This window comes from Diprion similis, chromosome 12 (genome assembly GCF_021155765.1).
Source record: "Diprion similis isolate iyDipSimi1 chromosome 12, iyDipSimi1.1, whole genome shotgun sequence".
In the NCBI taxonomy this organism is placed as follows: Eukaryota; Metazoa; Arthropoda; class Insecta; order Hymenoptera; family Diprionidae; genus Diprion; species Diprion similis.
The window spans coordinates 9988622-10007507 of NC_060116.1; the positions used below are offsets into that span (position 1 = coordinate 9988622).

At 43.9% G+C, this 18886-nt stretch overlaps 1 protein-coding gene across 4 annotated transcripts in view; it reads right to left on the minus strand.

Annotated features, from left to right (window-relative positions):
- Nucleotides 1-11715: 11715 nt before the first annotated feature.
- LOC124413535 (B-cell lymphoma/leukemia 11A) overlaps nt 11716-18886 on the minus strand; it is a 33194-nt gene continuing 26023 nt past the window's right edge. For all 4 annotated transcript variants that reach the window (XM_046894194.1, XM_046894195.1, XM_046894196.1 and 1 more), the window contains one exon: nt 11716-14651. In XM_046894194.1, coding sequence (XP_046750150.1) covers nt 12607-14651 — 2045 coding nt within the window. In that variant the 3' untranslated portion in view covers nt 11716-12606. The remainder of the gene's footprint in view (nt 14652-18886) is intronic.

The window sequence follows — 18886 nt, forward strand, 5'->3', positions numbered from 1 at the left end:
CTATTTGAGAGCTGAATAAATAGAAATATGGGCAGACTGTTTATATTTTCATCAATCCTGCCGCAGCTCAAGATCCTTCACATCACTTACACTTTTTCTTCCTCTTCTTCTTCTTCTTCTTCTTCGTATTCTTCTTATTATTATTCTTCTTCTACACCGCACTCTGTTTACACCAGAACAATATTCGGAAATTGAATAGTCTACAGGAACGGAAATCGAGACCTCGTACTTCATGAGTGTTCACAAGTTTACTAACGTCGGGTTGGATTTCAATCTTAAACACTGGCACGTCACTTTTCTTTTCAACGATTATTTTTTCTCAGTATTTAATAGCCTTTTGCAATTTCAAGGTAATTTCAGCCGTCGAAAATGGTTGTGTAATTATTCCCCTTAATTTATATAGCGTGAAATATCATATAACGATATTCTCTACGTTCTTGAATTTATATCAGAATTAATTCTGGACGCAGAACAGCGCGTTCACTTTTCTTCGACAGAATCGTTTGTTCATAAGTTATTGCGAGTAAAAACTCGTCGATTCGTATAATATGAAGAGGGCAAGCAGATCGATCGGTTAGTCCATTACAGCAAAACGCTGCTGTTTGAAAAAGATCAACACACTAGTTTGTAACTGAAATTTTTCGTTGGTTCAAATAGTTTTTTTTCTTATTCCAGGACCTGCATTCATCGCGCCGAAGGACTCTGGCGGCTGCACGAGGCGAACAAAAATGATCTTGATCACCGATTCGCACGCATTGTAATTAAAGTGGTGGTAAATAGCCGGTAAGATTTTTGGTTGTGAATAAATAAAGAGATATTCTAAATCCCCATTTACCTGACTGATACCGTTCTAATAAACGAGTGACTGCTTGTTCCCGATTTATTTCATCCCACCCTCTGCCTTATTCGGAGTACAGGTTTAGGATAACAGCTGAAACCAGAATGGCCACAAGAGTAATTTAATATTAATTATTATCGAAGAAGAAGCTTGCGTTTAGCTTCAGGGAGTTACACCGTTTGGACCGATCCATTAGTCCGGCCGTAAACAGATACCCTCCGAAATAGAGCGCCAAATCTGATAACGGCATGGCGTTCTGGTGTAATCTGCACTCTCGGATCGTTTGCAAGTATACGTTATAGCTCTGGGTGTAGGTATGGTTCTACAATCTGGGATGGAGGCTAAATGGTTGTGTCAATTAATAAATCCCAATCAAGCCTCGGGGAGTCGCGGTGAATCGACTTTCGATATCACGAGGCTAAAATTCCAACTTCCGATACTTGCAGCAGATGCAATGAAGATGATTTTTCGGGGTCAAAAGTTGTTGGAAAACGTGACTAAATAACGATGGATAAAAAATGTAATTTGGTGAGTTTCGTGGATATTCTTGAACGCGAAATTGATCCAGAATACAATAAAGAGCGTTCTTGAAAGTATAGATAAAGCATTCGCAGGGATGAAAACAAAAAGATTCGCTGACCCAGCGGAAGAATCTTTTCGATACACAGAGACAGCGGAAATTTTTTTTTCCGCTGTGATGGTTCGAATTTTGCAAGTACAGCAAAATCCGCGTTCAGCAGTGCAGTGTGACGGGTCTGCTGAACTGGTAAGCCAATTGAGCTGTAGGTACCTACTCGAAAAAATTCTCTCCCGTATCGCATGATTTTTTTTACCTACACTTCCGGCAGTTCAGTGCATCCGGCACAAAAGAGCCTCGGAAACTTGATTGGATCGGCAGAAAACATCGCGAGTATAATTCCAAGTGCAGGTATACACCTAACCGGTGGTCTAGATGAAAACGCGAGTCTTCGCAGATCGTGGAAAATCCTCCCCGAGAGGAATACTTGGAATTACGAATTACTTGTCAGAGAGTCCAGACTAAAGGGTGAATAAAATGGCCGCCGGCGAGGGGGTAGCGGGCGGCGGTAGTGGGGGTGGTAGCCACAACCCCTTAAGGGTTGAACCCTTGCACCACTACAAGCTGAGTCCAAAAGCAAGACCCCCTTCTCCTCACCGCCACCACGGAGCTGAACAACCTTTACATCTATACGTGCAGGGTAGGTAGGTATACTAGGTATACACACTCCTCTACTCCAGGCTCGGCGGTGCTTCGCTACGACCTCGAGTACAGCGCGTTGTTGGAAAGGGTACGCCGATGCCGCCGTATAATCAGAGGTGGTGGCCACCGACTGAGCAGGGCACATACAACCGTTACTACCGGGATTCACGGGTGAGGCTGGGTGCCCGGTAGGACGATACCCTTTACGCGAAAGAGTGCGCGTGGAGGGTGGAGGGTGGAGGGTGGGGGGTGGAATTTTAGCCGGAGCGAGAGTCGGTGGCTAGCTCACCCTTGAAACAGTACGTGCCACGCGCAAACGGGGAATAAAGGCCAGTCTTTATTGTACATAAGCGAAGAGCCAGAAATACCAGCCTGGGCTGCGTGGTATTGAGCCCTCTCGCCGATATTACCACGGGAATGTTATTTCGACAGATTTTGACCGACCCCGGAAATTTTCAGCGGAATTCATTTCGCGCGAACCTTGATGTAAGCCCCTTAGTTCAGTCATAACTCTCATTGCTTGCTGATGTTGTTCCAGGAACGGAAGAAACTGGCTGAAAGGTGCCAAATTTCGTTTCGATCCTATCTTGTTTCTTTTTTAGAGGTTTCAGCACTGATTGGTAGAGTTCTTATTTGATCATATCAGGGTAAAAACCTGGTAAAATTCAGAGATAATTACACGCGTATGGTGAGTTAATATTTTCAGAAACTGAACGCTTGTGCTGAGCTCAGCGTCGAGTTTGACAAACCAAATTTTACATGGCTTCGTAAAGTTGAAGTTCGCGGTTATCAGTGGTTCAAGTTACTTCGGTTGGAAGACTGCTTCGCCCATCTTGGGAACATTTGCCAAAATTTAATCGTTATCAAAGTCTTCTTCGTATATATCGAAGAGTGAATTTTTGATTCGGATCTTCGGATGTCAAGGAACAGATATTCGAGGTAATCTGAGCCGGAATAATTGGTCGCTTCAGATTTTGGAATGCCTTGAAGCATGCTCTTGTTTTTCGACGTCGGCTGAAGGCAGAATTCGACCCTACAGGATCGAGCTCTTCTACTCTAGCTGGTAATATCGCTCGCGTAGGGATTCGTTTGAGGCTCGAGTGCCTAGTTCTCGACCCGCGAGGCGTTTTGATGAATTTCTTATTCTGACGAGATCGATTACGCGGGCGTGAGGTGACAATTGGATGATGCCCCTGGCAGAAAAGGGTTCCCGCGTCTCCGAGGGGATCCCGCTCGAACTTTGTGGAGGTTACTTTACGACGCTGCCTATACCTTCGACTTTCGAGTACCAGGGGCTGCGTCGCCTTGACCTCGAGTACTCGGGACGTGGATGCTGCCTTCCAAGGGATGCCTTCCTCTCCTCCGATATCTCGATTTTCCCGTCAGGCCAACTCACCGTGATTCGTGCGCCCAGGGACGCAAATTCGCCAGTGCAAACTATACCTTTGCCCAAATTAATTCTCCCGTAGGTATAAATTTCCTTGATTTCACGCTGGACTCTTTCATTAGTCAGCTTCGTACAGTGCAAACGTACAACTGGAAAAATTTTCGAAGTGCTATGTAAGTCAAAAAATACACCAGTTTGAAAATTTATTTCCGTGTTGAGAACTGGTTAACACGTCTGGAACTCGCGGTAATTCATGTATTTTTAAAATAATAAATTTCATAAGACAGAAAAGAAAAATGGCTCACGGATTGAATTTGCTGATCCAACGTTTCAGATTAAGCTGCGCAAATTTTTAGCCAAGGTATCAAAGGAGACTATGATCGATCGTTTCTAAACAGGTATCACGATTAAGTTTTAGTACCTATGACGCGCTAGGTTTGATCGATAATTTCCATAAATTGTGAACTTTTTCCGAAACGCGGTTAACCAATGTTATTATTGCTGTAAAATTGTATTATTTAAAATATTCTTATCAACGACACAAAATTGCCCGCTATAGTTAATACTTTTGCCTAAATAAGAGGTAATGTATTTTTGATAAATACTGTACGTTCCGAAGGTTTGAAATATTTTTAAAAAAATTTATGATTTTTCTTCCTCTTGTTTCTGAATGGCGTAATGTTGTCTATTGCGATTTAAATAACCGATTCGAGGTATAATAATGAGACGTAATAATGATCATTCCGGAGAACCGGAACTATTCTACCCTCATGTCTCTTTTCAGTCTGTGGACCATCATCGAAATAGAAAAAAGAAATTCCGCGGCCACGATTTCACTGACAGATAAAGTACGTTCAAATAGGTAATCTAACGAACAATGCCAGGCGTGTCAACCAAACCTATAACAAAAAAAAAAAAAAGTATCATAGCATACTAACACCTGAAAAGTGTACCTAAACCTTGTAAGAAGACGAGTCGTCGTGCCTGCGTTTACGAAATCACCCCTTGGGCGTCTGGGGACAGAACTAATCCGTTCAATTACTCTATCCGACACATACAAAGCCACCGATGTATCATATCGTGTCCCAGCTCCTACCTGGACATGATTCGCAGAGCCGTGTGTACAAAGCTGCACTTCTCGAATTCTTTCGAGGAAGTGAGATACGACCGGAACACGGAACTTGGCGTTTCTGGCAAAATCAAAGAGCGTGCAATTAGCGTCGAGTGTGGTCCGCGTGGTCGGCGTGGTCGGCCCGCCATGGCATGTCGTCTCCGAGAGCGGCGGTCGCCTCGGTCAATACCCACCGGACAAGATGGCCGCCGCCCACTCCAACACAAACTCAAAGTTACATACATTTATGTACTCAAATGTGTAACCCACCCCGAAGCACCTCCGCACCGCTGGAGTTAGTTGCCTTCGACCCTCCCAACGCCGAGTTCCTCAGCCTTCCGCCTGCCTCCCACCCCCCACCCCCCTGGCGTTCATCCCACTCTTCACCCCCCTTCGCCACAGCAGCCCTGCAGCTTTCTTCCCTCGCTTCTCGCCCCCTTCCCTTCCCTTCCCTTCCTTCGCCGCGTTCCTCAACGCGGACTGCTGCACGGAACTTCATCATTATTAGGTATTACTCGGTGCTTGAGCGCAGCGCGTAGGCACGCACTGATTGCAGTCCACGTGCTGCGACGAGGGATGCAGGAGGGTGGAAAAAAATATTATACCACACACGTGAAGAAATCCTTTCCATTTCGCTTCTTCTACGACTCGCCTCGCTCTCATCCGAGTCACCCTCTCCTCTTGCATACTTATACTTACAGAGTGTTTAAGTTGAGCAAAGTTCCACCACCGTCGCTCCTCCTAGCCCGTTGGGCTTTTAAGCTCTTTTCTTTTGTTTTCACTACATGTGCAGCGGGTGATGTCGCGGGGAGATTTTTGTCATCCCCGTTTCTAAGGCGCCCAGCTCGAGCTTCGCAGGACTTGGAAGTGGAGAATCTGCGCGTCTGCTTTACTTGCAAAGTTCATTTCTTGCAGGTTGTTATTCCCCATCTGGAACAAATTCTTTAGGATAGAATGATGGGGCTGCTTATACATAGGTGCAGCTCAAAATGTTGACGACAAAATAGGCATAGCTTACGCGTTGAAGGGTCGTGCGAGGGTTCGCTGATTCACACGTCCTGGACGCGTTTGCGGAAATCTTTCTATTGGTCAGTTGAAAGGGGTCGACGAAGGACGCTCTGTCATTGGTCAACGCCACCCTCGCACGCAGGCGAATGCTGACCGTTCGGGGATGAACGAATCAGGGTGGGGGTGGTCAACCGACGAACGAACGAGGCTTCGAATTCGGCGATGACCAGCTGCTCCGGTTTTTCCAACTCCTTTATCTCCCCTCAGCGAATCCTGAGAATTATATGAAAATTATAATTGAGAAGAACTTCGAGTCGTAGATTACAATTGAGATATTACATTAGAGGATGACGCAGACGCGATTTGCATTGCCGTGCTAATTTTCTCGGTAAAAGGTATATAATATTTCAGGTTCCATCCTACCAAGATGGTATTTCGCAGAAGGACTCGCAGCATTGGATACATAAAATTCGCGGCGCGGGCTTAGATTACAGCTAATCGGGAAACGGTTCACAGAAGGTTCATGCGTGAATTGAACGATACAAATGGGGGATAATGTCGCCACGACGCGACTGCGCGGCTCCTATTCAATTCCATATTAACGTGTGATTTTAAACGGGCAGGTTTGATTCGAAGACAAATGAGTCTTGGGTAACCTTTTGATCAGCAAGAAACCCGGCTCGAAACTACCCTCTAATCCGGCCCAATTGTTTTCGGGCATGTTCGCTGCTTATCTGGCTTAACAGTTGACTAACTCGACGATCTAACAAACTTCAAACTTAAAGGCCTATCCCCGTTGCGAAATGTTTTTCTCCAAATCGCTTGCTCCGTATAACGGTTCAACCTTGCTCGGCAGATCTTTAGATGGTTAAATATTACTCCCCGACTGTTTCATAACTTTTATGATTATTCCGTATGTATTCATAGATGATATTGATACGAAAGTTTTCAGGCTTCTAATGAGGGTGCTTGCGGAATTTCTTTTGAAATTTAATTCATTTACGAATCGTTTATACAGGTTTTTTACATCAATTCGTCACGTTAAAAAATATGCGCCAATTTTTGCCGACCCCAAATTTGCCAATTATACCTTCAGCGTGGTTTAGGTACGGGGTACAATCAGGGATCGACCTGAGATTATTCCCTAGGGTAAAGGTAGGGGCTGTAGTTCTCCGCGGGAGAAATTTCACCTGGGGAAGTTTGACCTACCGGTAAATCCGACTATAGGGTGAGTTTAATTTTTGGTGAGAGTGTATCGTCTGGCTTCAGGTAACATGGACATACTGTCGTGGGGTTGCAGTACGACTGGCGCAAAAAGTTGCCCCAGTTCTTAAACTGACGTTACCATGTTAATATCGTAACGGAACAGGTTTTGTAAACTATGAATATTCATAATTCCTACTTTTGTTTCAAGTTGAGCAATTAAAATACCCCTCTTAGTGTTTAACCCGGGAAATTGTTGTAAAATGTCCTGAGAACTAAATTACGAACGGCAAAGTCGACAAAAAAAATTTAAATCCACCGACCAACTACAACCGGATTATTTTCAATTGAAATTTATTCATGTAAAAGACGAGTATCTGAATTTAAAGTTGTACAAATTTTTGGATGTGTCAAGTTTTTCTGTAAATCAATACGGAAAGTTTGTCCGTAAAATATTTTCAACGGAGGCCAAAAGCTGTCGCAATCAAGTCAGAAATTGTTTCGACAAATTTTGTCTTGAAAATAAAGGGGTGAATCAGTGATAGAGTCAGCGTAGAGGCCACTGCTGTGCTTGACGTGGAGATTAGTGTTCGCCATTGTAGTGACGTCACTATAGTTAACACGCATTCAACTGACATCGCAAAACAATTGTCTCCCGTGTCCGCGTTGCGGTTCAATTTCTGGAGCTTCCTTCATCGTTAGTTGAAAAATTTCCACCCTAACCGATGGACGCGAGTCGTTTCTACGTGTGTGAAATTTTCGTGAAAAAATTCATCACTTATCGTACTGTTCTTGATTAATTAATATTCAGATTTGGTTCTAAGCGACTCACAGAAGTCACGGCACTTGACAGATGAATGTACCACGAACAATGGAGCTTATACCAAAAATCGACGCTATTGTCTTAACTTTGGGTTCCGGGGTTTGTTGTGTAAGCTGATTAATGTGTGAACAACCGTAATTTTATTGACGTATTCTCGTACATACGCGCGCAAAATTTCAATGCTCGAAATGACCCTACTGTTTCTGTCGTTCGTCTACTTGAACACTGAAAATTCTCTAAAATTTTCATTCGAGTGAACATTTTGAATCAGTTTTGAGTTCTTTGAATAATTCTGTAGGGATATCAAAAGGCCTTGATTAGTTTTATCCGTCTCGGTGACATATACCATTTTCTACATCTCCTTTCAGCCAAGTTATGCACACACAAATTAATGGATTTGAATATACATCGAATGTATGCGGGTACCAAAGATACTCTGATTTCATAGTATTATGCAAATATCTTTGTAGAATCTAATTCATTCTGCATACTGGAGTTGAAATATATTTATTGAATGCTTACAATTCAGGTTAAATTGTTAAGTTCACGTCGCATGATATGATAAAATCTCAATTACTGGTAACAAACTATCGAAAAAAAAATACCGTCAGTAAATTTTTCCGCGTTATTGGACACTATCAAAATCCTATAAAATTTCAATATAACTTTACAAATTAGAAACCGAGTGATTCTAATAATCCAAATAAAAATTGTCCGAAGAATTATGAAATAAATTTCGCATCACGAGTTATAAATTGAACTCAACGATATAGATTTTCAAAACTACCCAATACTCGCAAAAAAGAGAAAAAAAAAAGAAAAATGCTAGCGTCTAATTAAAAATGCGCGTTGGCAGACAGTATCGATTTTTTGAAAGACCGCGACGGTCGCAAGCCGTGCGGTTAAGGGTCGTCGGGGAATAGAGACTCAGGGGTGTCCAAGGGGGTCAGGCTCCTTGGGCATATGCAACCCTGGTTACAGATCTGCTATGCATCGCGACCTCGACGTCTGCGATACACCACCTCCACTGCCTCCAACGATAATACCCGAATGCGTTCGCCAGGACTTGGCTATTCAGCTCCCGCCGTGTTCTCACCCCGCCATCTCTCCCCCACCCCCCACCCACCCATTGATACGTCATACGTGTAACGTATTAAATGTATCACCTCAAAGCCTCCAGACATCCCGACGTCTTTGCTCGAAATACTTCTTGCAAATGCAAAGTAACCGTGACGTAGCTGCAGGTACTTTGAGGGCTCAACCCTGTGTCTGTACATAGATAGGTCTAGTGTACCTCTATCCATGCGAATTTCTCCCAAAATGAGGGCGCGGGGAGGGGGTGTAAAGCTAGTGCACAGGTAGTACACATCCTTCTATCCTTGCTGCTCTATCTTGTCTCTATATGTACATGCATATATAATGCTTCGGTTCTCTAAGTCGTTCGGGCGAGTAAAGTAGAGCCGACGTTGCTGCGTTTATTCGACTGGAAGAAAATGTTTGAATAAAATTGTGGCGTACGAGAAAAGAGGAGAAAAATTATTCCCTTTCGGTTAATAGTATATCTGCGGAACAGGGGAGGGCGGTGGATGGATAAAACATCGCGGAGAATCGTATAAAATTGTTAGCCAAGGTTTAACGGGGGATTAACGGGATCGAGGGAGTCGACAAGTTTATATGGTATATTTATATTTTTTAAAAACAATTCCGTTTATTTGAATCGCACAAGACATACACCGTACCTGCTACTTTATAACTAATGGCCATCTCGAGAAAAAGTTTGCCAGTCGATGCGACGACCGAAGCGAATGGCAAGCCTTTCCACGCGAGTTCCGTGTTCGTATTGCCTTAAAGTCGAATCTCGGTTTGTAAGTTTCGTTTTGACCAGGTTTAACCCGGCCTCCACTCCCGTAAAAACCGAGCTTTGTGTTTCCTGTTTTTTCATCTTATAGTTTTTCTTTTTTACCTTTTTTTTTTTTTAATTTCATTTTACCCTGGATCAGAAATTTTTTGTTAAAATTGAAATTTTTCGCCGCAACTAGTTTGCTTCTTTTTTTTTTCAAATTTATTCATTTAATTTGTCGATTACTTCGAATTTTTTCTTAGTTTCTTTGTTTCTCTTCCCTTCTTTCCGTTATTATTATATAATTACATGAAATATTTTATTCATATATAAGTTTGTCTATAGATACTCTTTGAATCTATCATTATATACTGGCTTTTATCGGAATAATTTGTCTTTATTCTTTTTACCCTGTGTGTAGAAATATTGGAAACGACTTTCTGTAATGCGAAATTATTAATACAATACATACGTCTGCGGCAGAGAATTTGGTCCTATGGCATGACTGATAATACAGACAGAAAAGAGCATGAAATTTACGAGATGAATTGAACACGAAAAAAACATCGACCGGAAAGAAACCGAAACGAACATTCGCATCCACGGTATTTTCTGCGTACGTTTATTTTTTTGATACATACTATAACTTGCGATTTTGCGGCTAACATTCAAATTTTTTCGTTATTTTTTTTCTTCTTTCGTTTTTCTTTTTTTGCTCATTTATTTATCGAAAAAACACCATCCCTTCATCCTGTCCGCAGCAAAATGGGGCTTATAATTGTATTTAAATAACCACTAGAATAATCATTATTATTATTAACATTTCGAATTTATAATTATTTCCAATTTTTGCTACGGGCAGTATTAATATAGTGCCTTATTTACATAATATATATACATATACATGTACGTATATAGGGATATAGGCATATACACATACACGTACATATATAAACAGGCCCGGTACGTATATGAGATTATCTAACAAATTTTTAACTAGATAACGAGATTTTATCTAGAGCCGTACATTTCTAACACCAAAAACTATCTGATATGAGTTTTCCCATTTTTTTTTTTTTTTGCTTATTTTATTATTTTTCTCTTTCTCTCTCTCTCTCTCTCTCTCTCTCTGTCTCTCTCTCTCTTTCTTTCTCTCTCACACTTTCTCTTTTCTTTTTAACCTCATTGCCTACATTTTTTTTAGGAACAATTCTCTTCAAAAAGTTTACAACGACAAAACGATCTTGATTGAACAAATATGAAAAAAAAACCTATAGATTCAAATAATAATAATATTTTTAATAATATATTCAAAAAACCTCAGTCTTGGGTAAGAAACAGAATTTTCGAAATATTGAAGATCGAAACCGTTCACGGCTTTCGTAGGATCAAGAATGTAATGAATCTTTGATTTTACGAAGGTCGAACCGGGTGTGACGACTTCAACAATGATAATAATAATAATAATAATAATGATAATAATAATAATAATAATAGTCATAATTATAATATTAATAATAAATATAATCAACGAATGAACTGATAAGTACAATAATAGGCATTAATAATATAATAATAGAACGCGACAGCGGGGTGACTGTAAAGGAAGTTAGATCCAATCAACAATATAACTTTAAGAGAAAAAAAAATCATCCCAATGAAAAGTCTGCACCCTCATAAAAATCGCAGAAATAACTTAAAAGAACGCGATTAATTTATAGTTATATATCTTCCCTCACAGACACCGCGTGTACAATATATAGATAATAGACGATAAACCTAGACAACTTTGGCATCTTCTTAACTATTAAAAACGTTTCAATAATAACTTAATATCGGAACAAAATAATGTACGTATCGTTTAATTTATAGTAATGACAATGACAATAATAATAATAATAATAATAATAATAATAATAATAATAATAATAGTCGTAGTAGTCATAATAGTGATAATAATTGTAATAGGTATGATACATTTTACACATAATCGATCTAGACCTTAAATTACGTATGGGTAGCACGTAATAATTATTATGTAAATTAATATTTTTTCTTAATCCATATTAATACATAATAGAGTGAATATTTATTATATACAGAACTGTAATGCGCCATTTTCAAAGCGACACGTTGTTTTTTTCAAAAAATTACTACACAATGTACAAAAACGTACTAGTACATCCATAGGTTTAAAGTTTCGATATATATTACGATATATTATATTATTAAATAAATAATCTTTATAATATGATAATAAAGTTACTATTCATAGTGTGTGTTTTATTTTTTATATATGTGTATGTGTGGGATTTTTATTACTCTTATTATTATTGTTGTTGTGTTTTTATTATTATTATTGTTGTTGTTGTTATTATTATAATTATTATTATTACTATTTATTAATTACTCGTAAGTGTTATTGATAGGGGGCGTGAGACTCGTTATGGTAACCATTTATTTAAATAAAATTAATGGGGTTTAAGTATTTCGTTTATAATTTTATATTCATTTTTATCTCGTCCAGTCTTCGCTATTGGAACGTTTTAGTTCTAAGTTTATTACACCTCAAAGCGACTCTTTTCTTTCTCGTATTGCGGATATCATCTCTCCGGGGTTGCTGAAAGCTATTATTGAGTACTATTGTTCCGGGCATTTCCAGCCTTCGGCCATCGACCATCGAGGTTCGATATTTGATTGGCGAATTTCGAAATCCGACAGTTTTCACTAGCATAACTTGTCTTCGGGGAAATTGACTTTCCATTCGAATTCGCATTTGGCATTTATCCAATCGCCAGTCTGACACATCCTCGCGATAACATCGCGAATCGCTGAACCTTTAAACTGCAGATGGGGTTAAAGAGAGAGGAAAAAAAAAGATAGAAAAAAAAAGTTCCTTCCCCGATATTCGTCAGCGCGTGTTGCGATAAGTAAAAAACCGAGACGAAAAAAAGGTAACGAAAACTTGGCAATCCTCTGCAGGGACTCGGACAATCCGCGCCTTTCATCCACCATTTCGAAAGTATAACCGAGGATTCGGGTCTTTCGGGTTTTGGGAAAAGTGGCGAAGGGATGGCCGGCCTCTAACCGGAAGAACGCGACGGACGTCTAGTACACCGGATACGGCGGCCTGTGGGGCCAGAGTGGCGGTATAGGGGGAAGACTGACGTTCCAGGATCAAGTATCCTTCGTGCTCAAGGACGAGTCCTCGTCCTGACTCCCGGAGTAGGGCATCCCCATCTTCTGGCCCTGCTGCACGACGACGCATTTCCGCATGTGCTTTTCCAGCGTGCTCGGCACGGAAAACGGCATCTCGCAAAACCTACACCTATAAATGTCCTTACCATGACGACCGTGGGTCTTCATGTGTCTCGTGAGCTTCGAGCTCTGGGCACAGGCGTAGGAGCACAGTTCACATTTGTAGGGTTTTTCGCCCGTGTGCGACCGCCTGTGAACGGTCAGGTTCGAACAGTTCTTGAAGACCTTGCCACAGTACTCGCATGTGTCGTTCCTGCCGCTCCGTTCCTTCTTGAGCAACGGACTGGGGAGTCCTTGAAGCGAGAGACTCGAAGTCGTCGCCTTCGAGGCCTTCCGGAACTCGTTGTTCTCCAGATAGTGAGGGCTGGGCAGCCACAGGCCACCGAAATCGGGCCCAGCCGAGCGGGGAAACCCCTGACCAGAAAAGATGTTCGGTGTAGTCGACGAGTTGAAATTCGTCGGCGAGAGGGCGCTGTCCTTCTCCTTGTTGTTGTTCAGGGAGTTGACGAGGTTCGACGGCGACTCGGTCTTGACGAAACCGCCCCGATGGTTCTCCTGCAGCGCTTGCCTGTAGGCCTCCGAGTACTGGGCAATGTTGCTCAGCCCGAATTTCTCCATCAGGTCGCCAACCAGACTCGGTTTCTGGTCGACCCGCGTTCCACCCTCCTCGCTGCTCTGACCCTGAGTGGTGCTCAGGTCCTCGGGAGTGTTTTCCTCGTTGTCCTCTCGCTTCGCGTCCGGCTCCTCGCCCTCCTCGAGGTCCATGTTCTCGTCGCAGCTGCTCCCGTCGTCCGGTACCGTCTCCACGCTGCCCTGGGGACTCGACGCGACGTTCAGAGCCTCCTGGTGCTCGTTTCGCATGTGTTTTCTCAGCTCGGAAAAGCTCGGTACCTCGACCTCGCATATCTCGCACCTGGTTGCCGTGGTGTCCTGTATCGTCTCCTGGAAGGCGTGTTCCTTGTCCTGATGACTCCTTCGGTGAACAATCAGGTTTGATTGGAATCGGAACTTCTTCTCGCATACCTCGCAGGTGTACACGGTCTCCGAGTCGGCGATTATCGGGGTCGAGGCGACCGGTGGACTGGTCTTCTCACTGTCGGTGGAGTTGTTGTTGTTGTGGTGACCGCCGATCGGGCTCTGGGTGTAGCACGGGGGCGAGTTCTCCTTCTGGATACTGTTGTGCGTAAGGTTCGCTGGGTTGGCCGCCGGACTCGGTGGCTGGATCGGTTGCACGCTGACCACCGCGTTCTGGTTCGATGGTGTGCTGGGGGTGGGATTCGGAGCCGCGCCTAAGGAAGGGTTAGCGAGGCTCCTTAGGCGCGCCGAGTAAAAATCCAGGTTCGCTTCGAGTGGTGGTGGGTGCGCCTGTCCCGAGAGCCCACGTCCGTGGGACAGCTCGGCCAGGTTCGCCAGGTTCCTCGCGTTGTTCAGAGAGTCGAGTGAACTCCGAACGAGGGAGTCGCCGAGGTTTAGGCCGTCCATTCCGCGAAGCGGATCTCCGAGGTTCTGCAGGTTCCTAGTGGCGGTCTGGAGGTCCTGGAGTCCCCGGTACGAGGCGAGGGGGTTCAGGGCGAGAAAGTCCGGCCTGAACATCGGCGGAAAGCTTCTCTCGAGATGCTGGGGCAACCTGAGGAAACTGTGCAGAGGATCGCCGACCAGCGAAGCCGAGGACTGAAGCTGCCTGCCGCTACTTCCGCTCGAGTTTCCACCACCGGAAGAATTCCCCGCCGACGAACTTCCCGTCGATTTACCGCTGAGGTTTAGGTGGTTCGGGGGACTCAGGTGGTGCGTGTGCGTCGACGTCTGCGTCGGAGGACTCGGGGCTGGTGTGTTGGAGGATGAATTCGCCGAGGGTGACGAGGACGTGTAGAGTCTCGCCCCGTGGACGCTCTGTGCGTGCTGAAGAAGCTCCCACGCCGAGGACAGCCTGCGGGCGCACTGGGAACACTGAAGCCATCTCGGTTCTGTAACAGAGCGGTCAAACTGATCGTCTTATTCCGGTACAACGGACCCCATGTCACACTATTCTAGCGTTTTTTCATTTTTATTTATTTTATCGTTAGTCAGACGGAAGCATGTTGCACGCTGTTATTGCAAAACCGTCGTTTTGGCGTTCTTATGGTACGACGCTCAGTTGTATTGCGTAACTCTAGGTACGACAAGACAAGGCACCGATTGTCTCAGTTGTGAAACTGAATTGCTATTGCATGCTATGATGTTAAAATAACAGTTCTAGGAATGACGTTGAATTTAATAGCGATTGGTATTAATGTCCACATGTGAAATGTATACCATTTTTTGTTAATAATATAAGATGAGCTGATCTACTATTTCTTCCAAAATATATTTAGTTTTTTTTTTCTCTTTACTAACAATAAAACAAGTCTTCCAACTTGTTTACAAAATGTAAAACACAAGTAAGTGAGAATAGAAATGGATGGAAAGGAAAAAGTGAGCGGAATATCCACGCGGACTCGATACATGGTTCAAGCTTTGGCCGAATTGCACGTCTCTTAGATACCGCATAGATTTGTATTGTGGATGTATAAAAATCGAAATCGTCGATTAGTGGGTAAGAGTGTATCGGGACTGGTCAGTGTACCCGGTGTGCAGCAAATCGTAAAATATCACCCCCGTCAAGAGTCGGGGGACAACCGGGGGTATCAATTTCATCCCCCCTTAATTTTCAATCGCCGAACGAATTCAATTCGGGATTCAAACGGCGCGTCTGTGTCAAATTGCAGAGCCTTATATAGTATATATCGGTTGGAACGGGGGTAGAAGGAGGGCTTAAAAATAATATCCTCGACAATAAGCGGGGGATGTGAAGCGGGATGAAACTGACCCTTAACGACTTTCTGTCCCTGGTCGGGGGGGCGGCGAAGAAAGGACGGGATGCGGTTTTGAATTTCAATGTTTTTAATCCGGGAATATCAGATTTTCGGTCATTTTTCACGCCCCACGTGGCGGCGACGACATTGCCCACGTCGTTCGCGGCTACCGGCGGATTTTATTAATTCAGTTTTTCACCCTCGGTGAAAAGGACCATCGCCATGTGTTTCGCGGACCCTCTTGAAAGGACGTAAGACATAACCGCAAAAGCATATTTCAACGGGTCGTATAACTCTCCGAGCGAAGAAAATTCCTCCCGTTATTTATACACCGAAATAGCCTTGCATGCCCGCAGATTCATGCACGCGGTCAAGCTTCGCTACTAGACTGTCCAAAATGCCAATAAAAACCCTTTGCGAGAAGCTCGAATTATTCACACCCAGGGTAGAAACCTGCAGGCAGTAAAATTAAACCAAACGCGTGCGCTTTAATGGATGAAAATTTGCGGATTACCAGGTACAAGCAGCAGAAAAATCGATCAGGGACAAAGAACCGTCAACGAAATAAACTGATCTTAATTAAACGGGAGTCTGGAGACTGCGAGAAGAAATCTTTGTTCGCTTAGCGACTTAAAGCCGAGATCTTGTTAGCCGTCCATTTGAATTTAAAATTCCATCCGATCGTTAGATGAAACTGCAACACCTTCCTGCTTTAATTTTGTACCCGTGTTGATCCACGTTTATAAAACTGTCGCCTCTACGCCTATCACGGAAGTCTGTTGTATTTTCAAAAATCATCTGTTTGGAATGATTTTTCAAAAACAGCCGAACCACCGAGTAACCAATTTGGTTGTGCGAATGGGCAGGTAGCAAAGGGAGAACAAGGCGAGCATGGCGTGTCGAATTGGAGAGGATCGTATTTAGGATAATCAACGGCGGTGATCCTTTGTTTTAAGTGGTTTCCAAATTCGACACGTCGCTACATCGAGGCTTTGCGGAAAGTTCCCGGACGGCGAAAGGCGCGAATTTTGAAGCGTCGGTAATTAGGTGGTAGTAAGAAAATCTCCCGAGTCATTCGAGTGTGAAAAAGAAGTTTGAAAAAATCAGGATCGTTGTTTCAAGACCAAGGACGAGCTGATCCGCAGGCATCGGGGCGGTCCTAACGGCGCGTGACGAATTTCCCTTCTGTCCGGAAGTCGAAAATATTGCCAACTTCCCCTTGTGTAGTCGAAGAAAAGGCGGCGCCGCGCCGCAAGGGTAAAAGATAAGCAGAGCCTAGTCTATAGAAAGTAGTATCGATTGAGGGGCAGGGGTGAAGGGGGTGACTCTGTGTACTTTTCATATGCAAACGACGGGCCGGCCATCCGTTAGGATTATTTTTTACCGCAGGACCGAATCTCGCTGAAAATTCAAAAGCCGCGAATGATCGCGCCGCGTTGTGCTCCAGGGATGGAATAGTTTCGATTTACCCTTCGTCGACAATTACCTCCAGTACATTCTGCGTCCCTCTTGCACAGGTTGGGGAGCTGCTGCTGGGCGCAGATGCACTTCCGAGTCAGAGTCGAACGAACGGCCAAGGTTCAACTCATCCTTAAACAATGCTCTTCCAAACGATTTCGCTCTAAACGCTCTGCCAGGCAATTTGGACCCCGATTTTCTGCAGAAAATTGTTCGGTCACTTTCGAAAGAAGCCTGACATGCCCGGCAATCCCGGAAGCATCTGAGATCCGGGGAACATTTATTCGGGCAAGAGAATCGCTCGAATTTGTTGAATAAAAAAAAAAAAAAAAAAAAAATGCCTGCTGCACCGACGTTTTACTTGACACAGCTTGCAATCGGAGTGATTCGAATTTTTCCGAAGACCGATTCACTTGCTGTTGAAAACTGACGTGGAAAAAATTTTCGTGAGACATGAACCAACCGCGTATAAATCGCGCACGCGAAAGTTTACACGCGTTATCAAAGGCGGCTCTCTATAAAGCGGGAAATTTTAGCGTAACCGACACGTGCCCGGGGGGTTCGAGGGCCGTGAAATTCGGCACAGTAAAAGACATGTGTTGCACGAATGCCGGGCAGAATTTAAGTTTCGAATTCGCGTCACGTCGTCGCGTAGATGCGACGGCCGCGTTTGTCGATCAGCGTCCAGAAGCACGAAGATGATCCAACTAGCGCTCGATATTGGGGTTTTCATTTCGAGCGTCGATTTTCTCTCCAGATTTTCCTGCAGCGGAGCTGTAATATAACGGCACGGCACAAAGGTGTAGGGCGACCCGTCATCCCCGGGCTCTGATTATATTAAATTATCGATTAGCCGACGTATTTGGCGTATGCACTTTGTTGTCGGGATGGACAACGATAGGGTTGTGCATCGGCGCTCGGAAGCTGCTCAGGGGGATGATGTTCGGCGATAGACGCGGACTTGGTCCAGGTAGAGATCCCCGAATGATTCGCGCGCTGGTGGTTGCTGGATCCACCTCGGTGGAATAATCTTCGCAACCGTGATGCAGCTTTTCGAGCTCGACTAATCACCCTAACTTTTGAACCTTTTATCCCGGACCCGTTTCCCACCCCCCGCCGCTCGGCCGAACCGTACGATTGAAGAAAAGCAGAAAGCAGAAAGCAGAAGGAGAGGACATGTTAGCGCGAAAAAAAACCGAGAGGAACCGTGGAGGAAAAAAAATCACTTTCGGATTATGGGCACACGGTGCGAGGCGTATCCGACGAAACGTCCGCGTCTGGACGCGTTTCGCGGCGAGTCGAGTCTGTTATTTTTATATCGGACAAAGGGATTGCACGGTGGTTTATACTTGCGGTCAGCCAACTTTGTCCGTCTTGCCGTTTGCCGGGTATGTGGTACTTAAGTCGTTTATGTCGTATTCGCGTCTCGCCGCAAGACATTCGTAATGTGTCCTGTAGAACAAAGTTGAGAAATTCGCCTTGTCTGTATGTATGTAGGTATGTAGATATGTATATTGTGTACCTAAACTCGGACTCGGAGGTAGCGAGTTTCTCGCCAAGTTGTACATGCGTTAGGATATAAGATGAATGAGATAGCGGAAGAGAGATTGCCCCCGGATTGCCGAGGCTGGAAGCGTATTTTCCAGGATCTCGACCGCGTGTGTCGGTCGCCAATTGACACGCAATTCGCACATCGCCTTGGGCGGTCTTTGGTAAGGGGTCGGAAAAGCGTCATAAAAAACCGGGAAACTGAGAGGAACCGAGAATCCGGGGGTGAAATAAGAAGGCGGAGGCATACGCAGAACGCGAAGTCGTGGAAAAGAAATATATATATATATATATGTATGTATATATGTATACATATACACTCGTATATTTCACCCCATTCGAAAATTAATATTCGACAGAGA